The sequence below is a fragment of the Martes martes genome, assembly GCF_963455335.1.
Source record: "Martes martes genome assembly, chromosome: 9".
In the NCBI taxonomy this organism is placed as follows: Eukaryota; Metazoa; Chordata; class Mammalia; order Carnivora; family Mustelidae; genus Martes; species Martes martes.
In genome coordinates, this window is record NC_137896.1 from 98,708,965 (window position 1) to 98,735,252 (window position 26,288).

Genomic DNA, 26,288 nt, shown 5'->3' on the forward strand with positions numbered 1-26,288 from the left:
ACCAGAGGGACATCACAGATATATTTAGAACATTCCATCCCAAAGCAACAAAATACACATTCTTCTCTAGTGCACATGGAACATCCTCCAGAATAGTTCACATCCTGGGTCACAAATCAAGTCTCAACCTGTACAAAAAGATCGGGATCATTCCCTGCATATTTTCAAACTGCAATGCTTTGAAACTAGAACTCAACCACAAAGGAAAGGTGGAAAGAACTCAAATAAATGGAGGCTGAAGGGCATCATACTAAAGAATGAATCAGTCAACCAGGAAATTAAAGAAGAATTTTTAAAAATCAGGGAACAAATAAAAATGAAAACACAACTGTTCAAAAATCTTTGGGACACAGCAAAGATGGTCCTGAGAAGAAAGTATACAGCAATACAAGCCTTTCTCAAGAAACAAGAAAGGTCTCAAGTACACAACCTAACCTGACACCTAAAGGAGCTGGAGAAAGAACAGCAAAGAAAGCCTAAACCCAGGAGGAGAAGAGAAATAATCAAGAGTAGAGCAGCAATCAATGAAATCGAAACCAAAAGAACAGTAGAACAAATCAATGAAACTAGGGGCTGGTTCTTCAAAAGAATTAATAAGATTGATAAACCTCTGGCCAGACTTACCAAAAAGAAGAGAAAGGACCCAAATTAATAAAATCATGAATAAAAGAAGAGAGATCACAACCAATGCGAAAGAAATTATAAGAACATATTATGAACAAATATACACCAACAAATTTCACAAGCTGGAAGAAATGGATGCATTCCTAGAGACATATAAACTACCAAAACTGAACCACAAAGAAATAGAAAACCTGAACAGATCCATAACCAGTAAGGAGACTGAAGCAGTCATCAAATATCTCCCAACAAACAAGAACCCAGGGCCAGACGGCTTCCCAGGGGAATTCTACCAAACATTTAAAGAAGAACTAATACCTATTCTCCTGAAACTGTTCCAAAAAACAGAAATGGAGGGAAAACTTCCAAACTTATTTTATGAGGTCAGCATTACCTTGATCCCAAAACCAAAGAGCCTGTCAAAAAGGAGAATCACAGGAACACCTGGGTGGCTCAGTTGGTTAAGCTGCTGGCTTCGGCTCAGGTCATGATCCCAGTGTCCTGGGATTGAGTCCGGCATTGGGCTCCTTGCTCAGCAGGGAGACTGCTTCTCTCTCGCCTCTGCCTGCCACTCTGCCTGCTTGTGTACTCTCTCTCTCTCTCTGACAAATAAATAAGTAAAATCTTTAAAAAGGAGAATTACAGACCAATATCCCTGATGAACACGGATGCAAAAATTCTCAACAAAATACTAGCCAATAGGACCCAACAGTACATTAAAAGGATTATTCACCACAACCAAGTGGGATTTATTCCTGGGCTGCAAGTTTGGTTCAACATCCACAAATCAATCAATGTGATACAATACATTAATAAAAGAAAGAACAAGAACCATATGATACTCTCAATAGATGTTGAAAAAGCATTTGACAAAGTATAGCATCCTTTCTTGATCAAAGATCAAACTCAAACATGATCAAAACTCTTCACAGTGTAGGGATAGAGGGTACATACCCCAATATCATCAAAGCCATCTATGAAAAACCCACAGTGAATATCATTCTCAATAGGGAAAAACTAAGAGCTTTTTCCCTAATGTCAGGAACATGGCAGGGCTGTCCACTATCACCACTACTATTCAAAATAGTACTAGAATTCCTAGCCTCAGCTATCAGAACAAAAAGAAATAAAAGGCATCCAAGTCAGTAAAGAAGAAGTCAAAATCTCACTCTTTGCAGATATGATACTTTATGTGGAAAACCCAAAAGATTCCACTCCAAAACTGCTAGAACTCATATAGGAATTCAGTAAAGTGTCAGGATATAAAATCAATGCACAGAAATCAGTTGCCTTTCTATATACCAACACCAAAGCAGAAGAAAGAGAAATTAAGGAGTCGATCCCATTTACAACTGCACCCAAAACCATAAGATACCTAGGAATAAACCGAACCAAAGAGGCAAAGAATCTGAACTCAGAAAACTATAAAGTACTCATGAAAGAAATTGAGGAAGACACAAAAAAATGGAAAAACGTTCCATGCTCATGGATTGGAAAAACAAATATTGTGAAAATGTCCATGCAACCTAAAGCAATCTACACATTTAATGCAATCCCTATCAAAATACCATAATTTTTTTTTCAAATAAATGGAACAAATAACCCTAAAATTTATATGGCACCAGAAAAGACCTCGAATAGCCAGAGGAATGCTGAAAAAGAAAACCAAAGTTGGTGGCATCACAATTCCAGACTTCAAGCTCTATTACAAAGCTGTCATCATCAAGACAGTATGGCAGTGGCACAAAAACAGACACACAGATGCACGGAACAGAATAGAGAGCCCAGAAATGGACCCTCAGCTCTATGGTCAACTAATCTTCAACAAAACAGGAAAGAATATCCAATGGAAAAGACAGTCTCTTCAACAAATATGTTGGGAAAATTGGACCTCCACATGCAGAAGAATGAAACTGGACCATATCCTTACACCACACACAAAAATAGACTCAAAATGGATGAAAGACCTCAACGTGAGACAGGAATCCCTCAAAATCCTTGAGGAGAATACAGGCAGCAACCTCTTCGACCTCAGCCACAGCAACTTCTTCGTAGAAACATCGCCAAAGGCAAGGGAAGCAAGGGCATACATGAACTATTGGGACATCATCAAGATCAAAAGCTTTTGCACAGCAAAGGAAACAGTCAAAAAAAACAAAAGATAACTGACAGAATGGGAGAAGATATTTGCAAATGACATATCAGATAAAGGGCTAGTATCCAAAATCTATAAAGAACGTCTCAGACTCAACACCTAAAGAACAAAGAATCCAATCAAGAAATGGGCAGAAGATGGGACGCCTGGGTGGCTCAGTTGGTTAAGCAGCTGCCTTCGGCTCAGGTCATGATCCCAGCATCCTGGGATCGAGTCCCACATTGGGCTCCTTGCTCGGTGGGGAGCCTGCTTCTCCCTCTGCCTCTGCCTACCACTCTGTCTGCCTGTGCTCGCTCGCTCTCTCTCTAACAAATAAATAAATTAAAAAAAAAAAAAAAGAAATGGGCAGAAGACATGAACAAACATTTCTGCAAAGAAGACATCCAAATGGTCAACAGACACATGAAAAAGTGTTCAACATCACTCGGCATCAGGGAAATACAAATCAAAACCACAGTGAGATACCACCTCACACAGTCAGAATGGCTAAAATTAACAAGTCAGGAAAGGACAGATGTTAGTGAGGATGCAGACAAAGGGGAACCCTCCTACACTGTTGGTGGGAATGCAAGCTGGTACAGCCGCTCTGGAAAACAGTATGGAGGTTCCTCAAAAAGTTGAAAGTAGAGCTACCCTATGACCCAGCAATCGCACTAGTGGGTATTTACCCTAAAGATACAAATGTAGGGATCCAGAGGGGCACATTCACCAGAATGTTTATAACAGCAGTGTCAACAATGGCCAAACTGTGGAAAGAACCTAGATGTCCATCAACATCTAGGAAGATGTGGTGTATATATATATATACAGTGGATAAGGAAGGATAAGGAAGATGTGGTGTATATCTATACAGTGGAATGCTATGCAGCCATCAAAGAGACAAAATCTTGCCATTTGCCATGATGTGGATGGAACTCGAGAGTATTATGCTGAGCGAAATAAGTCAATCAGAGAAAGACAATTATATGATTTCTCTGATATGAGGAATTTGAGAGGCAGGGTGGGAGGTTGTGGGCGGGGGGGGGGGGGGAAGGGAGGGGAGAAAAATGAAAGAAGATGGGACCAGGGAGACAGACAACCATAAGAGACTCTTAATCTCAGGAAAGAAACTGACGGTTGCTGGGGGGTGTGGGGGGTGGAGATAGGGTGGCTGGTTATGGACACTGGGGAGGGTATGTGCTATGATGAGTGCTGTGAATTGTGTAAGACCGAGGATACACAGACCTGTACCCCTGAAGCAAATAATACACTATGTGTTAATAAAATTTTAAAAGGGGGGGCATAACTATAAATAAAAATTATTATTAACCCTAATGAAATAATGGCTCTAAGTAATAATTATCAACAGCTAATATCCCAACAAAGAAAGACAATCAGACATAAGGTGCTTCCTGATGGAAGTACACACAACCTATTCAAGTATTCTTGCCCCAAAAAACTCAAACCTGAATGTGATCATGCCCTAGATCTAACCACCCCTTTACAGGGATAGAGGAACACATTTAAAATCACCAGAGGATGCTGTCAGCAAAAATCCAGACTGCAGGAAACTTTACAGGACAGTCTGGTTGTTTCAGCAATTATAATGGGATGGCAAAAGGAACAGAGGGGGAAACCTACCAACTGAAAGAGATTTAAGAGACATATCACTGGGGCACCTGGATGGCTCAGTAGATTGGGCATCTGACTCTTGATTTTGCCTGAGGTTGTGATCTCAGGATTGTGGGATCAAGCCCCACATCAGGCTCCTTGCTGGGTGTGGAGCTTGCTTGGGATTCTCTCTCTCCCTCACTCCACCCCCACTCACATGCTCTCAAATCAAATCAAATAAAAACCCATCACTACTGCAAGGCATGGACATCATTTGAATCCTGAATCAAACTAACAGTTAAATACATATATAAATATGTATATGTGTGTGTCTAGGTATATGTGTATAGGTGTGTGTGTGTGTGTGTGGTGCATCTGTACTATAAAACGTCACTCAAGCACTGCCCAGGCACCATGCAGGGCATGGCATACAAAAGTAAGGAAAGGGAAGACATAGGCATTCTCTGTAGGAGACAGCACCACCTTCTCCAACTTCCACACAGATGGGGTTTGCCATGAATGCAGTGCCATCTTGAGGGCAGAACGCTCTACTTCTCACACTGGTCCTGTGCAAAAGTGACCTCTTACTTCAGATGCCCCACAGCTGAGGACCAGATATCTACAATTGTGCTTAGTCATTTCAGGAGCCCTGGTGCCCAACTGCAGGGTGAAACAAAGCATGCATGGATGAACAGACAGATGGACAAATGAACAGATGCCCAACCTACCAACTGCATCCCAAGTCCCACTAAAAACACAGGGCTGAATCGTAGTCCAGTGTTCTCTCAGTCAGACTGCAGAGAACTTGAAACATCCTTTACAACATTATACAAAGTCAGAGCTGGACAGGGCCTAAAGGATCATGTCCTAACATATTCATCGTACAGAGCATAAAACTAAAATCTGTAGAGAACTAGCTGCCCATTATCTTTACAGACTGAGTCAGGCCTGAAACCAGGTGTCTTGATACAGTGCTCTCTGTAACGAGGGGTTATTCTTTAACAAACCTTTTGTCCTTGTATCCTTAACTAGGTCACTCAACCAACTTTGTGGTTACTGTCCTCTTACCTTCGAAGCGGTCCAAAGATTACTGGATTGCCAAGGGATCAGCTTTGCTCTGCCAGCTAAATGAGTGAAAAGTTGCCACCTCCTGCTAAAAAAGAATCAGGCCAGAGATCTTTCCTGATGGGGGACAAAGGTCTGCAGAACTTACATGTGAGCAAAACAGCTTTACTTTGGATCTGACTTAAGAGGGTAGTAAGTGTGGTTTTTCTCTTCTAACCTAAAATAAACTTTGTTGCTTCCTGTTGGTAATTCAAGCTCTGATGTGAAAGCAGTGTGTTCAGCACTCACCTCTTAAACCTGCTTCCCCTCCCCCAGGTGAGTCAGGCAGCTTCCCCTCAGTAGCCTGGGCGAGTCAGAGCTCAGCCATGCCTTATCCACATGGGCTTCCTTCCTCCTCACGCTAATACAAAAGGCCTGGTGTCCACTGCAGTCACATGGTCCCAGGTGCTTCCATTTCTGGGAAATGATTAAGGCTCAGAGCCCAACACAGGGGAAGCTGATGAGCAAATGAGCTGCATAACAAGATCTTGACCCCAAGATGCCTGTTCCCCCACCCTACGGGGCTATACTACAATCCTCAGAAAAAGCTGCTCTGCTTCACAAAGTGCAGGTTGGTCCTGCCCAAGTACAGAGCTTCTCCTTCCACTTTAGATGAGCCTGTGTGAAAAGCAGCCAAGTCCCAGCTGGGATCATCTGAACCCGCCTCCTCACCACAAGCAGAGGTTGTTGGGCCAGGACTGAGATGGGGCAGTCACTGTGGCAAACCATCTTGTGTCAGCCCTGCCAACAAGGGTCTGTTTGACTCCTCAGCCATAACACGAGCCAAGAAACTGGGGATCACCTGGCTAGGATGGATAAAACCACATCACCGCCATAACAGAAATTTGCAAGAATTGGGTCAGGCCCAGTAATCCTGCCTTCCCATTTTACTTCCGCCTTCATCCCCATTCCTATTGAAGTTAAAAAAACAGACTCAAGTCCTGGAGAAGCAGAGAGCACTTCTATTACCTTAGAGTTCAGAGCAGGAATCCGAGGCTACTCTTGGCGTTCCAAGCGGGAAAAGGTGCTTACTAAGCCATGGGAATGGCTGTAGCAGAAGTCAGAGGGGGACATCGGGCACCACAGAAGCTGTAATCCAAGGTCAGAGAGCTGTGGGAAACTGCCGACCTCACAGCTGTACCACACTTGTGGAGCAGGCGACTGACTGGACAAGGAAATGCAGCGCCTGGCCACTGCACAAACACGTGCCTGCTAGAGCCTCCACATACCTGCCACCACTCCCAAAGAAAAAGGTCTTCTGCGCCCTTCCACCTTCCAAGGCACGTAAATCTAGCTCATTAGGAGAATCTCAAACATAGCAAGGGAATCCGGGAACGTTGAACTCTCCTACCCGTGCAATACAGGGTGCATGTTACAGAATACAGCATCCTGAGTACCGCCACACCACTCTTTAAGTAGACCCCTGAATCTTCTGGGCCCTGGAAATGACTGCGAACGCACTTACAACCAAGTCTGGGAAGAGAAGATCACAGCACTGCAAGCCCAGGCAATCAGGCTTTCCCCAAACCAGGTTAGGAACAAACACATCTGTTTCTTGTTGGTCCCATCTAAGTCCTGGGCAGACCCTCTGGGTTTCTGTGAGCTGCTTGAAAGCCCCTAAGGAAACCTTGCCATGGGGCAGGAAGGGGCGGGGGTAGGAATAAAAGTTCCCATTTCAGATTCAACCAAGACAATTCTTCTCTTAGTAATTTTCTATAGATTCCCCATAAGACACAGACATATAAATAATAAATAACAAGACAGGAAGAGGGAGTGTTTGGAAACCACTTTCTTGCACAGCTCCTTTGACAAAGCCCACCCATTCACCCAGGCTTCGGCATGCCAGTGAGACCCATTATACTTAATTAAAACGCTTGCCGGAGTGCAGGAAGCACCCTAATCACAGACCTTAAATAGAGAGGAGTAAACAAAGGTCCCGCGGCCTACTGACTCCCCAGAATCCAGAACCCGCAGTGAGTAGGAAGAGGAGCAGCAGGAAGGAGAACAGGCTCAGGATCCAAAGTGGCAAGAGGCCAAGAGCAGAGCCCAAGAGTGAAGCAGTGATAGTATCCAGAGGGTGTGAGCAAAAGTTGTTTGCCTAATATATACACGTTGTAGGAAAAAGTCTACACAGAAAATGTATTTAATTATTTTCATATAATACATTTATAATTATTTTCATACAACTCATTATGTTACAAAACTGTACACCTACCCCAAGCACTGCTGGATAACCCAAAGTCAATTCTTGGACAGAGAAGAACCAACACTGCATTTTATTCTGTCTCTTTTCCTGGGTTGGGCCTATCAAGGCCAGACCAGAATGTGGAGTACAGGAGTGGCCATCCTTCAAGTCCACGGAGTCAGGGGCTTGGCCTGGCTCCTCCAGTCATTACAGGAGGGGTGCCTCTGTTTGGAAAGCCAGCGCCAGCACCCAGAACACAGGAGTCCAGAGAGACAGGCAGGCACTGCTGGCCACCATCTGGCTGTGGTGGGAATGCCCACGGTGAAGGAGCTGCAGCTCGGCAGAGACGGACCTATCCAGAATGGGGACCTGGAGCTGTGGGACCATGACACTGGGAGAAAAAGAAAAAAACAAGAGTCTCAGAGCACAGCAGGAGCCACTGGCTACTCCAAGGCCCCCAAAGGCCCATACAGCTTCTTTTCATCTCCCTTTTTTAAGGATAGATGGGAACGGATTTAGTATATTAATGGGCTTCCTGTGTCTTTGTCCCTTAATACCACTGCTACAACAAACCCAGCTAATACAAGTGCTAAGACCAGCGCATGTCCCCCAGCAATATGGTTCTTGGTTCAGAGATTATCAAAACTCTAGGTGCAAGAAGGCCCAACTCAGACTCGCTTATCATTAGCCTTTGGGCGATCTCAGGCAGGGACCCTCCTCACTGGCCACATGTAGAGGCACATGCAAGCCACGAGGTGTCCTCCCTGGGATCTGGCTCTCTCCCCCACCTCAGCTCAGGTCCGGTGTAAACACCATGCAGACATCCCAAGACAGTATGAGCTGAGGGGCCCATGGTCTCAGGCCCAGCTGGACCTTTCAGCTCAGCTCAGGTGTAAAGTGCCCAACTCCGGGCCACCTTGAAAGGAAATGGCCCAGAATGAAAAAGTACTAAACAGGTCAGTTTCTTCCTCCACCAAGGAAGGATGGTTGTAGGGCTGTCCTCTCTCAGGTACTGTGGAACATGGATACAACAGGATGTGTCCCTGTTCTCCAGGTCCTGTTTGGCACCCAGCTTCCCTCCATTTAAAAATGCCAATTAGCGGGGCACCTGGGTGGCTCAGTGGGTTAAAGCCTCTGCCTTTGGCTCAGGTCATGATCTCAGGGTCCTGGGATCAAGCCCCACATCAGGCTCTCCGCTCAGCAGGGAGCCTGCTTCCCCCTCTCTCTCTCTGCCTGCCTCTCTGCCTACTTGGGATCTCTGTCAAATGAATAAATAAAATCTTTAAAAATGCCAATTAGGGCCCTGAGTGGTTCAGAGGGTTAAGCGACTGCCTTCAGCTCAGGTCATGATCTCAGGGTCCTGGGATTGAGTCCTGCATTGGGCTCCCCGCTCAGCGGGGAGCCTCTTCTCCCTCTCCCTCTGCCTGCTTATGCTCCCTCTCTTTCTCTGTCAAATAAATAAATAAAATCTTTAAAAAGTTAAAAAATGAAAAAATAAAAATGCGAATCCCAGGGCCGCCTGGGTGACTCAGTCAGTTGAGCATCTGACTGTTGATTTTGGCTCAAGTCATGCTCTCACGGTCACGGGATCAAGCCCTAAGTCAGGCTTCCCGCTCAGAGTGAGGTCTGTTTCAGATTCTCTCTCCCTCTCCCACTCACTCTCTCAAACAGGTAAATAAAATCTTTTTAAAAATTAAAAAAAAACAAACAAAGAAGCAGCCAATTCCATAGCACATTGGATGCCTGCTTCGAGCCTTCAGTGGCTCCTCATTCCTGCAGGCATAAAACTCTCAGTCACCCTACCCCACCTCCTGTCTGGACCCACCCCACCCCACCCCACTGCTCTTGACTTCCCAGGCTCCAGCCATAATTACTTCATCTTGGTTTCTTCAATACGCTCACTCTCTCCAGGCCTTCAAGTTGTTCCCTTTGCTTGGAACTCCCCCTCCTTGTTCAGTTGCTACTCAGTCAACATTATTAGGCATCTATGCAGGCACCAGATCCCTGAATCTCCTGATCCAGACTCAAAAGTTCTGTTTGTTAGACTTCACTTTGTTAGGCTTCTACTCAGTATCACCTGAAAGGTCCCTTTACTCCATGAGGCCTTTTCTGGTGCCCAACCCTATATACACACACACAACCCTCCAACACACACAAAAGCACATTCCCATAGCACCCTATACTTCCTTTGCAGACGATCAACTCAAGATATGGCTTCCTCCCCAGAATGTGAATTCCGTGAAGGCAGACAGCTAATGCCTGGTTTACTCCAAAGCCACAGCCCCCAACACAAAAGCAGGCACGGAGAAGGAACTCAACACACTCGGGTTGAACTGGATCCTGGATCCCAGGCCTCTCTGGTGTAGTTCTTCCGGAAGCCTTATGCCCCGCAGACCAGGCTGAGTCATCACCTTTGACTCTTCTGCCCACCTCTGATCTACCCCCTAAGCATCTCTGAGAGTACATTCTCCCTGTCAAACGTGGGGGCTGAACAAGCCCATTCTTACAAGGATGCGTCCAACTCTGCAAAATTATGAAATCCCTGATCTGTAGTGGAGAAAGGGCTGGCAAACCAACACACTCATGCATACCCACAACCAGCTCCCCCACCCGGCCATCCTTTTAACAAAGATAAACATGTTGCCATTATTCCGGCTTGAAGCAACTACCTTTAATCTGGATTCATCTGTATCACAGTGACCAGAAGACCAGTGCCTAAGACTGTGAGGAACAGGAAAGACCGGTCCACGAGTGGGGCACTTATCCCCACCAGAGCCTTGAAGCCCCTCACTCTTAAGCAGTGTGGTGGGCATTCCCGGGTTGCTCCCCACCCACACGCCCGGTGGGGCGGATGGATGCCCGGAATGGGCTCCCTGCCAGGCCCTACCCAGGCCAGCCCAGCCCGGCCCAGCCCAAACCACCATCTCACCGCTCCTCCAGTCGAACCCACAGATCGCTGAACTGCCTAAGACGCTGCCTTCGCTGTGGGCGTGGCCGCCTCCGCTTCTTCCGATACTTCGGCTCCGCCCCACCCCCCAGGTCTGCACTTCCGGGCAGGGACACATGAGGCAGAAACAGCGAGTGGGCTGCAAATGCAGCTTCCGGAGCTCGCATTTCCACAGCAGGCACTTCCGGAGCAAAGATGGTGGAGAAGGTGGGCCCTGACGACGGACTTTGACTCTTCTCTCTGTGAACAGGGGTGGAGGGAAGATGGATCTGAAGGACAGTCGCACAGCATGGCGTCCTCCCCGCCCTCAGGGCCTCAAAAGGGAGAGATAATGTGAAAGTTCAAGCTGGCTAGGAAGGGTTCTCGAAGCCACCTCCAGAATTGATCACTTTGACGCCTTAATTTCTCCCCCGCCACACTGTCACCATAGTGGTTTCAAATCCCCCAGCTGGGGAAGAAACAGAAGATTTCTTTTAAATTGTGTATAATTACTCCCCTTCCCTAACAATGGGTCACACTGTCTAGAAAGTCACTGAAGATTACAGCATTGAAAGCAACATGAAGAATGTTTAAATGCCATTTACCTAGGACAGTTGAAGGGGCCCTTAATCATGTTAATCCCTCCTTTACCCTCCTAAGGGCTTTACTCAGAATGAGTCTGTAGCAGCCCCATCCCCACCTGAATGACTGCTACTGTTCACAGCGCTGGCATCTGACCACCTTACCCCAGGACTCACCATAAGCCATCCTTCCCAAAGGGAACATGTTTTTCACAATTGATGAGAAACTCAAACTTGCTTCTAGTCTTCCCCTAAAGGTGACTGTAGTCCCCCCACCCCCACCCCAAGAATCTCTTCTGATGGGGAAATAAGCTGTTAGAAGGACCAATTTTCTTCCCACAACAGGACTTTGGTCAAGGGTTTAGTTGGGGTTGAGAAGGGTCAGTAAGAGAAGAATCCCAGCTACTAGACGTCAATCCCATTGTCTCCTGATGGAGGCACTGAGGGCCCTGAGGCTCCCATCCACCTGAGAAAAGGGAGCTGTGGATGTGCCAAGTGCATCCTCCAACAATGTGGGTGTAGCAGACCAGCATATATAAGAACTCGGTCGTTCTGCCCTGATTCAGCCTTGATGAACTGCCCACTAGCCACAAGCAGGGCTCCATTCTGACCCACAACCCGACAGAACTGAGATGTCAATTAATATTCACAGCCCTGTGTGAGGAAGGGAGGAGGTATAAGAGAAAAAAAAATGAAAAAGGGAAAGACTCAGGGTGGGCAAAAAAGGTAAAAGAAGGGAATTCCTCAAATGGCAAAGAAGAAAGGCCCCTATTCTGAACTTGAGGCTGGGAATCCCAGCAACATATAGTGACAGCTACAAGACCCCTGGAGGACAGGACCTGCCAGGTTCATCACTGTCTCTGGAGCCCAGTACAATGCCTGACACGTAAGTGTGACACCACTTAGATGAACCTCTTCATTACGCCAAGAAACTGGAGCCTAGAGAGGAAAACTGCCCCGCCTCTCTCTCTCCAAGATTCTGGTGGCCTCCTAGAGGATTTAGGAGCAGATGGTCAGGCAGACCCCTTGCCAAGGCCCTCTACCCCAGCAGAGATGATGTCTATGTCATCCTTGACCTCCATATAACCGAAACAGGCCCTGGTACACAGTAGGCACTCAAAAAAAAAAGTCTGTTGCTTTTACTTAGCAAAGAACATGGACTCAAATTCATGAAGGCTCAGCTCTTACGCCTTCAAGCGGTGGATCCTCACAGTGGGACAGATCACAGCTTCGGTTCTGTTCAAATCACATCACAACAGACACAAGAAGACCTCAGTCCAGTTACTGCAGGTAGCCAAGGCCAGGGCTTGAGAACCAAATTAATTACCTCTGCACGTGGTGGGGGGGTTGATAAGTCGAAAAGAAATTGATTTTATTTCTCCTGATTTTTATCTTTCTCATATTTCACAGCTGAGATGTCCTGGGGAATCATAACACCCACTTTATAATTTGAGGAAACTAAGGACCAGGAAAATAAACTTCCTTACCCTAGGTCCCAACAAGGACTCAGTGCCACTTTCAAATAACATTCATCATTAAGATTTTTTTTTTTCAGTTTATAAAGCTAATCTATTTCACTACAGAAAATATGGAGGGTATACCATAGTGTCGCTATAATCTCCTGGGAGAGACCCTACAGACAAATGCTCACAAGGTTTCAGGCATAGGCTTAAGGGTCCCTGGGGCAGTAGGGGGTGGCTGCTGCTCTGCCAGGAACAGAAAATCCCAGGGGCTGAACACAGCCCAATCCATCCCAGAGCTTCTGGGCTAGCTTAAGTATCCCATCAGAGCTTGAGGTTATAAGTTACCATGCTTTGGTCCACCTGAATTCCCAAAGATTAGCAAAACCTCTAGTTACGTATGAAGCCTAGGCCCATGGTCATTTTGGCCACAGTAGAGGACTCTTGTGCTGAGGAACTGTTTGTCCCCTGCCTGAATTTCATATAATCTACTCACTCCATGGAAGTCTCCAAGAAAGAAACACTGGATGGCAGTGGCCCCTCTCCTGGGCACACACCCACAGGAGGACATGTGGTATCCAGGAAAGAGCCCAGGCTTGGAAACCAGGGCAAGGTAATTAGCCTTTCTGGGCCTTTGCTGTTTCTGTAAAGGTGAGCTATCTTGCTTAGCTGCTGTGAGGATTCAAACAACTCAGGCACTTCACAAAGGGCTGAGCTCATGGTCCGCATTCCATGTGCATGCCCCTTCCTCCCAGTCCCTCTGTGTGGGGATGAGTGACACTGGATGTGTGCCAGCAAGCATGGCCAGAACCCTCAAGCACACCCCTGTGTAGCCTAAGGAACGTTCACCAGATCCTCACTGGATCTGTGGTAGGCAGAATAATGACCCCCAGAGATGTCCACAACTTGATCCCCAGAACCTGTGAATACATTTGTTACCTGTCCTGGTAAAAGGGCTTCTCTGGGTGTGACATAGGACTCTGAGATGGGAGATTGCCCCAGGCCATCTGGGTGGCCCAACATAATCACCTGCATCCTTAAAGCTAAAGAACTTTTCTGTGGCGGATGGGAGATGTAAGTACAGAAGCATGGTCAGTGAGATGCAGTGTCGCTGGCTTTGAACATGGGGGAAGGGGTCACAGACCAAGAAATGTGAGCAACCTCTGTAAACTGGAAAAGCCAAGTAAACAGATTCTCCCTTAGAGGCTCCAGAAGGGAATGCAGCCCCACTAACATCATGTCAACCCAATGAGACGTGTCAGACTTCTGATTTACAGAACTGTAAAATAATCTTTTGCTTGAAGTTTATAGTAGTTTGTTGTGCAGCAAAAACAAAAACAAACACAAACAAACAAAAACCCTACCGCATCCATTATCCTGGAAGAGTTGTGGGTGTGGGGGACTGGCTAAATCCTTGGGATCAGCCCAGCAGGAGCCCTGCCAGGGGCATTTCCTGTGTGTTCCAGCTGTGTATTCCAGCTGACAGTGGAGGGGAGTGGCTGCCAGTTGCCCTCCCCTTACTCCAAAATACAGCCCTTCTCTGTCCACCTCATACTGGTCTACCCCAAACCCCAAGGGGCCAGCAGGGCTGGAGTAAGCTAGGTCACCAGTTGGAAGGCCTCCTGCCCCCCCAACCCCACACACACACAGCCTGTCCCAGATCCAAGTTCCATATGATCAGAATCATCCCTCAAGGGTTATCAGATGGCTGCTAAGGAGAGTAGGAAGGAAGCGGGTGCGGCCACAGCCACTGCACTGGCCCTCGCCAATACCTGCTCTGTGGACACTTCCTCCCACCCTCCCCCCAGCTCTAGGCCCTTATCCCCTCGGCCCCTCCTCTTCCTGAACAGAAGCTTCTTTCCAGACTTCCTGCTCCCTTGTGGTCTCCCCTGGGAGCACTGCTCACCACTGAAAAGTCATAGACATTTACCCAAATGGAGCATATAGTGTATGCCAGATGCCACGACAGCACACACCAAACCCCTTGGGAATTCCTGCATGGGTTAGGCCCTGGCTGGTGCAGAGAAGAATATGGGGCATTTGCACTGGACCTCACAGATTCTGACAGAATTAGGGGCGGGGATGACGACTGACCCTCTGGCAGAGGAAACTGCATGAGCAAAGACAAAGGATCTGGGAAGTAAAACATAGAAGAAGAAAGGGCAGAAAGAGAAGGGACACGCAGGTGGGGCAGTCTGAGCCACACTATGGCACTGATGACCTGTGTGATCTTTCTGTTTGTCCGTCCGGAAAGGAGAAGAAACACCTGCCTCACAGGCTGGCTTTGAGGATTAACTGAGAGTCTGTGTGAACTTGGCTGACACCTGACAATCTATCAGTAAATGTTCTTTCCTCCCCTGGAAATGTGAGCTGCCAGGCTGGATATCAGCATGGTTCTCAGCCCTCACTGTGCATCAGAATCACGGAGAGATTTTCAAAATTGTGATTCCTGACCTTACTTCCTCCCAGAGGCAGGTTTCAGGATTAGAAAGAGAAGTAGGAAGTACACATACGTACATACACATGCACACACGTACATGCACACCCATGTACATATACACACATACACATACGTGCATGGCAGGGTCCTCTTCAGCACCCACAAGCACTGGGCACCAAACACCAGCCAAGTCAGCCCCGCAGCAGGGCGGGGAGCTGAGAAGGGACCAGGGGGCCAGCCCACCCTGCTACCCAGGAGCACACAGCCAGTAGGTGAGGAAAGACCCAGTCCCCCCAAACCAAGCAGAGAACCACTAAGGGCTGGGTTCTCCGTCCAGGGCTGAAGGAGGAGAGGAGGGAGAGAAGGAGCCACACTTGGGCCATCAGCAGAGCTGGCTGAAGGAGGGGCAGGGTCTTCCCTGTCAGGGGGAGGTGGACAGGCAGCAGCCTGGAATGGAGGTTTTCCCATGCAAGAAGCCTACCTGTGCTGGAAAAACGGTAGGGTCTGGGAGCCGACACATCAGCACACAGAAATCGGACTTTGGAAAAGAACAGGGAGAAACCACTGAAGGTTTCTGAGGAAGGGACACTTGCAAGATTAGTCCCACAGAAAGGAAAGAATGGATCAGAGTGTGAGGGCCAGGGGAAAGTAGAGGAGGGAACCGGAGAAAGGAGGCCCAGGGTGTGATGAAGGTGAGAAATGAGGAGTCTCAGGTGAGGGCTTTTGCAGAGAAGTAGTGCTAGTGCAGAACGGTTATTACTGACGCACTGCGCGTAGGTACGAAGTGGCAGGGGATGGGGCGGGGGGGGGGGGGAGGAGACCGGCCCAGGCTGTACTGAAGGAGACTGGCAGAATTCCGGCCCACCCCCTGGGGGGGAGGGGGGGGCACTGGACTGCGAGGTAGGACCCTTTGGAGTGAGGAGCTAGCAAGAGGCCCTGGCTTGAAACAACATGAGTTGAAGGGAGATTCTGAAGAGAGAGAGGGTACCTGGGGAAGGGCAGTCATGAGCGGCACCACCTCTGACCCCCTCTCTGCCCCCTCAGCAGAGAGCCACCCACCTCTCCCCCAACCGGCATTCTCCTCAGCACCGCTGACATCTCTGCCAGGAGGGGGCGCCGGTGACCACGATCTGGAAGGAGTGGGCAAGGAATGGGTGTGTTCTGGGGTGAATTCCTACGATGAAGCCTTGACAGCCAGTTCCTCGGTATGTGACTGTATTCATAGGCAGGGCCTTTAAAGAGGTGATTAAGTTAAAATGAAGCTGTTAGGGTGGGCTGGGATCGTCTGACTGGTGTCCTTGTAAGAAGAGGAAATTAAACAGAGAGAGACGCTGGGATTATGTGTGCACAGAGGGTACCATCTGCAAGCCAGAGAGACCTCAGGGGAAACCAAACCTACCAACATCTGGATTTGGGACTTCTGGCCTCCAAAACTGGAAGAAAATGCATTTTTGTTGTTCAAGTGCCCAGTCTGTGGCATTCTGGGATGGCAGTCCAAGCTGACTAGCATGGAAGGGGAAGGAAGTATCCACAGGGCCATCAAAATTAGAAATAAATGGACCTGGGGTGGGGGGAGCTCAGGGAAAGAGAAGGGGCTTGGCTCCTGCCCCCAAGATAGGTCTCACAGGGGCGTCCTGCACCTCTAGCCCCTCTGACCTGACGTTATGACTGATTCCACCATCTGCCTCCCTGAAACCTCCCAAATGCCCACTGGAAGGGCACTGAGCATTAAGCCAAACCACCCCTCCTAGGGCCCCCCAGGACCGTGGAGCAGTCTTCCCTTATCCTCTCTGCCCCAAGACTGTGAGGAAAAGTCCACAGTCTTGTTGCCCAAAGTGCCTGCAGCCAACCCATGTCTGACAGAGCCCCAGCCATAATAGGATGCCAGCTGAGCTGGGTGCTAAGTGTCCATTTAGCCACCAGATGGGAAAGGTGGTAAGAGCCTTGCTGGAGGCCTCCGGAGCCCCTAGGGGACAGCCCACCTTGATGCCCAGGCAAGCCCCATGGGGGTCTTGGTCTCCCTAACTGCTCCCCAACCAGGATAGAAGCACAGGAAGGTTACTTGTTGATGGGTCGTCCAGCGGGGGTGTGTTCTACCTCATAGCCTTCGCGCCGCAAGACATCAAGCACTGTGTTGTTGCCCATGAAATGACCTGCGGGAAGAAAAATGATCAGAAATACAGCTGTTCCCTTGATTACTAAACATACCCCCAAACATACACCCCAGATCAAAGAAATAACCTGGGCAACCCTCCATCCTTTCTGTCCAGCCCAGGAGAGTTCCAGAGTGTCTGTAGACAGGGAGCTGTAACCAGCATTTCAGAGATGAGGACACAGAGGATCAGAAAGGTGCAGTGAGCTGCCCAGAGTCACACAGAAGACAGCCTAGACACCAAATCCCAACCTTCTACCTCTGAAAGCACTATTAACAGTCCTGACCATTCTCCTCATTTATACAAGTCAACCACCTCTAAGACCCAAGCCCCCTTCTGTCCGACACATAAAGATAAATGTACAGTTAAAACCTCCGTTTAGCAGAAGCCACCATAGCTGGAAACCTCAACTTGAATTTTATTTCACTTTTTCCCTTTTTTTTTTTTAAGATTTTACTTATTTATTTGACAGACAGCAATCACAAGTAGGCAGAGAGGCAAGCAGAGAGAGAGGGGGGAAGCAGGCTCCCCACCGAGAAGACAGCCCGACACGGGGCTTGATCCCAGGACCCTGAGATCGTGACCTGAGCTGAGGCAGAGGCTTTAACCCACTGAGCCACCCAGGCTCCCCTCACTTTTTCCCTTTTAATAAAAAACAACAAAGATCAAACAGATAAGCTTGTGGTGACATCTTCAAATAAACATTTTAAAGGCCAAAAGTAGATCTTGGGATTAACCTTCTTTCCTTTCAGGGTTTTTTTTTTTTTTTTTTTTCTTTTTTTTTTTTTAGGTGGCTCCATGCATGGAGCCCAACACAGGGCTCGAACTCATGACCCTGAGATCAAGACCTGAGCTGAGATCAAGAATCAGATGCTTAACAGACTGTGCCACCCAGGTGCCCCTCCTTTGGTTTTGATGCTCAGAACTGACATGTCCCTCTCTGTGACAGTGTATGGCACTTTAATGTCCTAAATGGCCCATTAAATTGTAGCAGTCTATCATGTGATGGCATAGAACTTTAGAGGGATTGTTACTATCTCCACTTTAAATTAGCAAACAGGTAAAACAGGTTCTGGACTTCACATGCTAAGCAGCAGCAGAGTCTATGCAATTTTGACACCTTAGTATTGGATAACCAGAGACTGGGACAGCAAATTAAGGTACATCCATGCTGCAGAAGAGACGACAAGTGGTCTGTAGCTCCCTCCCGTGTCCTGGTCGCACAGAATGAACCTGGATCCGCCTCTGGGACCCTAGGGAGCCCGAGGGCGGGGACTGTGGCAGAAGGTATTGGGCCCTACTCCATTCTTGGGTTCAATTGTAGGGTATATGACACCAAGATTGATGAGAGGCAACTGGCTCAGATGAAAGGGACATTGGCAAGGCCCAGATTAACCCTGGTGCAGAAGTGCACACATTATGCCTGGGCACCTGGCTGGCTCAGTCAGTAGAGCATCCAACTCTTAGTTTCGGTTCAGGTCATGATCTCAGGGGAATCTACTTGTCCCTCTCCCTCCCCCGCCAACCTCCCTCCACCTCTCCCGCCCCCCCCCCACATGCACTTATATATACATACATACATACATACATACAAGATTATGCCTGGGCTGGGTGGAAGGGGGTGTGGCTACTAAGCTTGCAGAGTGCTGCCCTGACCTCACTCCCTCAGCCATTGCCAAGCCCACACAGCGGGGGTGATCACAAAAATAAACAGTCACTGAACATTACAAGGTGCAGTGCTTTACACATCACTGGACACTGCCCCCTCATGCCAACAATCCTACAGGTGAGAAGAGGCACTGAGAGATGAAGCAGATAGCATCTCAAACATCAGGGGTCTGGCTCCAGAGTCCACGCTCTCCACCAATCAGGAAGGCAAACAATATTTGTCAAGTCAATGAACTGCCCCCATTACCAATGCTTTCTGAGCTATTGGTACCGAGCTATTCTGTTTGACTTAATTTTCCTCCTACTCCAAAGGTGTGCTCCATTTCTCATCTCTAAATTTTATCGCCAGACCCCCGCAGCAAAAGCTGCTATTTGCTTTTAAGTGCTGGAGCTAGCAGCTGCCCAGGGCACTCCCCATCCCCAAATGCCCAGCGGCTGCGAGGCCTCTCCCCAGAGCTGCAGCAGTACAACGAGCTGTGCCCGGAGAATGAGGCTAGCCCAGGTGCTGCAGTCTCACCTGAGCCCTCTGTCCAGCACAGTCCCCAACTAGAGGGCCTGCCCCACAATCTGCTCAGATCAACCTGCCCACCAACCTGCTGCCCAGCCTCACGCCACAGGGTGAGTCACTGTCATCTCAAAGCATCCGCCTTTCCCCCAGCCCCAGTGCCCTACTCTCTACCACTGAACATCAGGAAAGCTTTGGAAACATCAGCTGAGTCTGGCAGGAGCTGAAAGCAAAAGCCCATGCTCAGGGGCTGGCACCTTCCCTCCTGGAGGACCCAGCACAGTCACTGGGACACAGCCACCAGCTCTGCATCCCAACAGAGAGCCACCATCATGCCACCAGACACCATGAGGGCTTCTGGGACCTAACTCCTATAGGGTGCTGCAGGACCAGAGCCAACAGCTTTACTGAGACGGGCCAGTTGTGGACACAGTACGACCTGGCACAGTGCACAATCCAAATACAGAATGATTTAGGGAAGAGGAAAACCACTCACCCAGCTCACAGGAACCAGCCATCAAAGGCAAAATTGTTCATTTTTCAATGAACAAAATATAGGAGCCCAATCTCTCATTTTCTCCACAACAGCTTTATTTGAGTATAATTCACGTAACATAAAATTCATCTTCTTTTTATTTATTTTAGTAACCTCTACACCCAAGGAGGGGCTCGAACACATGACCTGGAGATCAAGAGTCATACGCTCTTCCGACTAAGCCAGCCAGGCACCCCTAAAATATATCCTTTTAAAGTGTGCAATTCAGAGATTTTTGAAATATTCATAAAGTTGTGCAAAAATCACCACCATCTAATTTTAAAACATTTTCATCAGCTGAGATTTTGATAATAATTACACTGAATGTATAGATCAATTTGGGGGAATACTGTCATTTTAACAGTATTTATCAAGTCTTCCAATTCATGACCATGAGATGTCTTCTTTAATTCCTTTCAATTATATTTTTAGTTTTCATTATACATCATGCATGTCACTTGTTAGATTTAGTAGTAAGCATTTTTTTTATGCTTTTAAATGGAACTGGCTTCAGAAAAACCGTAAGAGACTCTTAGTCATAGGAAACAAACTGAGGGTTGCTGGAAAGGAGGTTGGTGGAGGAAAGGGGTAACTGGGTGATGGACATTAAGGAGGGCACATGATGTAACGAGTACTGGGTGTTATATAAGACTGATGATCACTGAACTCTACCTCTGAAACTAATAACACACTGTATGTGTGCTTTAAATTAGTTGGATTTAAATTTAATATAAATAAATAAATAAATGGCCCTGGTTTCTTAGCTGCATTTTCAAAATTTCATTGCTGGAGTATAGAAACACAACTGATTCTTGTATATTAATCTTGTATCCTGCCTCCTTATACCCTTGGTTATTAGTGCTCACAGTTTTTTGATGGATTACCTAGCATTTTCTACACACAAGACCATTGCACCTGAGAAAAAATATAGTTTCACTTCCTCCTTTCCAATTTAAATGTTTTTTATTCCTTTTCTGTGTCTAATTTTACATTGTTGAAGAGACACAGTGAGAGCAGCCATCCTTGTCTTACTCCTGACCTTAGGGGGAAACTGTCCTGGGCTTTCACCATTAAACGTTAATGTGGGATTTTTCACACATTCCCTTCTAGCCCAATTCTGAGGAGTGTGTTTATCATGAAAGAATGCTACACTTTATCAACAGCTTTTTCTACATCTGTTGAGAGCATCACATGATACTTGGCCTTTAGTCTACTTATATGGGGTTAGCATGTTGACTAATTTTCACATGTTGTGGAAATGGCTCCCGGAAATCTGCACCCTAATCCCTGGAACCTGTGAATGTTATGTTACGTGGGGGGCGGGGGGGGGATTTCGCTGCTGTAATGAAGCAGGATCTTGAGGTGAGGTGATAATTATACCGGACCCCTCCAGCCACTCTGGAAGAGCTTCTCTCCAACCCCCCCATTTTACTCATAAGAAAAACTGAGGGAGGTGACTTGCCCAAGTCTATGAAGCTAGTGGAAGAAATGAAGGGAGAAAGCGGAGGCCAGCAAATGGTCTCTCTGCACCCTCCCAGCCTCTGGCACTTCCATCTTTAATTCTGGAGGGGGCAAAGATAGAAAGTGATAGAATCACTCAAGAAGAGGGGATAATTTATTTCAAAAAGCCCACAGAAGAAAATCATTTTCCCAGTCTGTTTCCCCGCACGCTGTTAGCAGTCCGTAGCAGCGGGGTCTATCCGCCCCGGGCCTTCCAGCGAAGTTGCAGCCCTGCCGGGCGCTCGGGCATCAATGGAGCCTCTCGGCGAGTGAACTACGGCAAAGAAGGTGCCTGCCGCTCAGCTCGCCTCCTCCAGGCGCCGCGCCGGCAGGCCCCTCGTGGAAGGAGCGTCCGAGCCCAGCGTCCCAGCAGAGGTAACCTACGACTCACCAGCTCCAAAGGCAAAGAAAAAGCCTTTGTCAGGGAACTCTTCCAAGAGCGCCTTCACCCGCTTCCCCATCCTCTCATTCCGCTTGTAGATAAGCTCCTGGCGGAAGTAGCTGTCGATCTCCTGTGCCGTGACGCGCTCCTGGGGCGGCAGCGTGGCGTTAATAAAATTGGGAACCTCCGCCAAAAGAGAGAGAAACGGAAAAAATTAGGGGCAACAGAGTAACGAACGAAGTTGCTTAATCTGAGCACCAAAGCCTAGACGGTCAAACTGCTATGGGGGGGGGGGGGCAGACACACTACTCTTGGGGTCTCCCACCTGCTTTTTCAAACTGGGATATCACTGTCTGTAACCCAGGTGCAAACACAGTAAATGAAGCACTGAAAGAACCCTTGGGCTATTTTAGACAGCGCTTCTCTTCCATTTAAATGAGAGTGCTTGGCACTATGTGTTTGTATAAGGACACCCTATCTTTACCTTAGCACAGCCCGTTTGTATTTGTCGGATTCACACATGCTTTCTTTAGGAAAACACTTGTACATAAATACATAGTTTAGAACCAATAATTATGATTCTACCAGCAAACGCATGGAATGCCTATAGCCATTTGACTGTTTTCTGAATTCCATACATGTTCATTGTCATTACGTCTCCAATTCCCATGTCTTCCTCTTGCTTTCTCCGGTGTTCTTGGCCCTCCTGGCAAATATTTCACCTGGCTCCGGCACACATCGTGGCCAGCTGCGGTGTCTGGACTAACAACAGGGTGACATTACACCAAAACTATGACCGTCCGGGTGGTACTTGCAGCCCAGCGGCTGTAGATGAGGTGACCCACAGGTTCTCTCCCACCCCACCTGGATCCCCTCATCCTGAGTGCGGTGCTCTCTCCTCCACCCAGGACTTTAATGAGCTTCACCATTTACAAGCTTGTAAAACAAGATATCCACCCAGGCAGCTTCTCCCACCTGCAGTAGCCCCACCAAGGCCTTCTGAACGTCCTGATTCTGTGGCACAGCTGTCAATTTCCATTTCACCACCAACAGATCCCCTTCGGCTATTTACTTGAAATGATACTTTTTTCATTTCCAAATCCAAAGCCTTCATCTATTCCTTTATCGTCTTTTCCAAAATCCTGTCGTTTATGTGTGATCCTTCTGTCCATTTCTCCAAGACCCTTCTCTTCAGCACTGCGCTTCCTTTGTCCCGGCCCCACCCCACAGACAGCCCAGAGTGTGCAGGGCAGCCTCCCACTGCCATCCTGCTGTCCCTTCTAAATGCCGAACGTGCCCTCTGACCTGCGCCCCTCAGCGTGACCAGCCTGGCCCTCTTGGCACCACGGCAGGCACCTCCTCAGTACCCCACACCACCGGTGGGGGCGCTGTGAGCAGGACAGGGATGAAAGAGCCACAGAAAAGGGAAGTATAAGGTGCCTCTCTCTGACCGCCCCCACCAGCCTTGGCATTTACCCATCTAATTTCCAAATCCCCCGTCCGTATTAGCTTTTCCTGCCATTTCAGATTTGAATGTGTCCCAATTGACCGTGACTTGTCTCCCCACTTACCCCACACCCACTACAAGTGCCAGTAAGAACTGTCATCACCATAAACTCTACTATTCCTTCTTTAGTGCATTCCTTGTTCTCCCCTTCCCCTTGCTTGCTTTGCCTGGGTTTTACTTCCTCCAGCACTAGACTCTCCGGAAAGCTCATTAACTATTTTGACGCTTGTGGGGCTGATGCTGGGTCCAGCCTCTGTTGTCCCTCTCCCCAGGCTGCCATTCCTTGATCACCTCTTATAGTCACTCGCATTGCCTTATGATAGGGTCCCCAGATCTAACACACCCTGAGCATTGCTCTTGCCCTCCTCCCGCATGAGGACGCTGGTCCTGGGGCTGGAGACAACACACTCCCCATCTCAGAAGCTCAGCTGGCACTTGCCACCGCCATATGGTATTGCTGGGGGGGGAGGGGGGGAGCCATGGTTTGTCCCCAGGAAGCTTGTTGATAAAAGAGTAACAAACATCCCCGTAGAGAGGCTGCACTCTGAGCTTCCTTCCCCCTTGAGAGGCCACAGGTAAAACCTGTCCCGTGTGTCACTCACTACCCCAGCTTGGTCATGGACACAATCCAACCCATTCTGCTCACGAGCTCCTAGAAGCCACTGCTAAGGTGCAGCTGAAGTTCTGCTCCATCACTTCCCGGAAGTATTGCCTAAGTCAGCCAGGGGGCTTTCGCCCTTGGATCCCTTCCATGCTCCAGAGGCCACCCCGGCTGCTGGATCCCTTGAAGCTTCATTCTTTGCCTCAATCCGAGAATTAACGCTCATCAATGCCCCCCAGTTCCCAGTAGCATAAAGAATGCCTCTGTTAGCTGCAGGATCTCCTTCAACATCTAAACCTGCCCAGTTTTATTTTTGGAGCCCTTTATGACCTCGATCCTTTGTACACAGAAGGTCCAGGTGTCAGTAGGTAATGTCTTTCCTCTTGTGCTTAAATGCAAGCTGAGCTGGTCAGAAGACAAAGGCCCTCACCTGGGAGCTGTCATGGCTGAAGATGACGGAGCTGAGGTCCCCACAGTTATAGTGTTTGATGAGATCCTCCGTCGTGTAGGGGATCTGAAGGCTGCCTGCTCGAAGGCTCTCCTGCTGCAGGAGGGTCTGGTTCAAAGCAAAGATGACCTGAGGGGAGAAAACATAGGACCCCTTTTAAGTTCACCGACACAGCAATCATTAGCTGCCATCTTATTTCTTTTGTCCAAGGTTGGCAATGGCCTTGGGTTTGTCGTGCAAGGACATGGACGCTGCTGCTGAAAAAGGGAACACAAATCCCTGGGCAGTGTCCAAAGTAAAGGAGGATAGTCCTACCCAAGTTGGCCCCTTGTGGGTCACACAGGAGGAAGTGTCTTAAAACGAACACAGACCACCAGGAGCTATCCCATGACAGTCCCCAGGAGATGACGAGACCAGAGAACGGCTTGCAATGAATGTCTGAAGAAGCTGGGGAGGAGTGGCAGGAGGCAGCTGGGCACACAGACAGGCACATACTGATGACCGCTTCACTTACACAAAGGACTGGACAGGAACCTATACACAACATCCACGAGTCTGTTCTAACCACCAATGGGGTGTCTGCTGCCTAATGGGTTCACTGGATCGGTGGGGCATTAATAGAAGTTACAGTTAATAGAAGTTATAGAGAAGGAGGAAACGAGGGCTAAGCAAAATCAAACAGCTTTACCTGTATGGGTTTCTCAGAGTCTCTGATACCCACTAATGTGAGCTGTGGGTTCTTCCAAAGGGAGAGTGTGGCAGGTTTCCCAAGTTTATTTGGGCCACACATCACTAGAGAAGGGTTCACTGCACATCCTTTTGGAAAATCCAGCCTCAAGGAATTTGACAAAACTGGATTCTCTGTGGCACTGGAGAGCTGGGACAGAGGGGGAGGTGGGATTCTGGCACCAGGTGGGACTGGGGCTCCTGACCACAGTGAAGATGCCATGGCACTCTCTCTCTCCTGCCCTTCCCAGGTGTGGACGCAGACATATCACCTTCGACAGCTGCCCTTCCACGTGCTGCCCCAGTAATCGTGTACAGACACTGCCTGGCTGGAATATTCCCTCCCCATTTGCTGACAGAGAGGCAGGTGCTGACACCTGAGCACTCGATGAGGTCTTCAGCAGGAAGTTTTCGGTTCTCTGGAAACAACATATTACATGTGTCGAGTCAGCAGATGACCCTGCGCAGCCCCAACCCCCTGACTTCCTCCTGTCACACATCTCCCTCATTCTGAGGGCAAAGAGGCAGGGGGGCTCGGTGACTTGCTTCCCATAGGCCATAGTGACCCACGCCTGCTGTACACCCTCCTCCAGTGGCCCGGTCTCCTTTGGTTACGCTATTGGCCGTGTCCTGAGGCTTGAACCCAAGGCAGTGGGGGCAGGTCCTTCTGTAGAATCCCCTCCTCTCCTCTCAAAATGTCCCCCTCCTCTCTGTTGGGTCCAGACCTTCTGGGCCAGGCTCTGTCCCCACCCCTCTCTGATGACATGAGCTGACAGACACACCCAGGTGCATGTCCACAAATTATGATCTAAGTGAGGAAACTTGGCTGTCCACAAAGATGAGCCTCTGGGTTCTAAAGCCACATGGTTGGGACCTCTCCACCACCACTGGGAACGGCTAAGTGACTTCTCTGGATTAGCTGGAGGAACAAATCTATGGAGAGGAGGGGGAGGGGCAGAATGAAGCCCTTCTCAGGTCTGTGGAGCCCCAGGCCAAGGTCTCACACCTCTAAGCCAAGTTGTGCTTGGCTCACAATCCTGTGCTAATGGAGCCTGCCTTCTCCTAAAGGCATTCAGACCTTCCTCCAAGAGTTCCCACTGACTTTGAAATGCTTTTCTGAAGGCGTTCTTGGTATTTAGAGAAGACAGAGCCACCCATCCCACTGGACAGGCCGATCTGCCAAATGGAGAAGTCCGTGTTG

At 48.4% G+C, this 26,288-nt stretch overlaps 2 protein-coding genes across 3 annotated transcripts in view; one reads left to right on the top strand and one right to left on the bottom strand.

Moving 5' to 3' along the window:
* Positions 1–5,683, top strand: part of DNAH6 (dynein axonemal heavy chain 6) — a gene marked incomplete at its 5' end in the record, with an annotated part of 237,936 nt that extends 232,253 nt beyond the window's left edge. The window contains one exon of the mRNA XM_080813644.1: positions 5,399–5,683. Within this exon, the coding sequence (XP_080669770.1) occupies positions 5,399–5,502 (104 nt within the window). The 3' untranslated portion in view covers positions 5,503–5,683. The remainder of the gene's footprint in view (positions 1–5,398) is intronic.
* Positions 5,684–7,249: 1,566 nt separating this feature from the next.
* TRABD2A (TraB domain containing 2A) overlaps positions 7,250–26,288 on the bottom strand; it is a 53,448-nt gene continuing 34,409 nt past the window's right edge. The window contains exons 3-7 of one of the 2 annotated variants that reach the window (XM_080813996.1): positions 24,344–24,490; positions 21,815–21,989; positions 17,125–17,215; positions 10,585–10,842; positions 7,250–8,046 (exon numbers count right to left, since the gene is read on the bottom strand). In XM_080813996.1, the coding sequence (XP_080670122.1) occupies positions 7,863–8,046; positions 10,585–10,842; positions 17,125–17,215; positions 21,815–21,989; positions 24,344–24,490 (855 nt within the window). In that variant the 3' untranslated portion in view covers positions 7,250–7,862. The remainder of the gene's footprint in view (positions 8,047–10,584; positions 10,843–17,124; positions 17,216–21,814; positions 21,990–24,343; positions 24,491–26,288) is intronic. The other variant, XM_080813997.1, reaches the window with a different exon arrangement.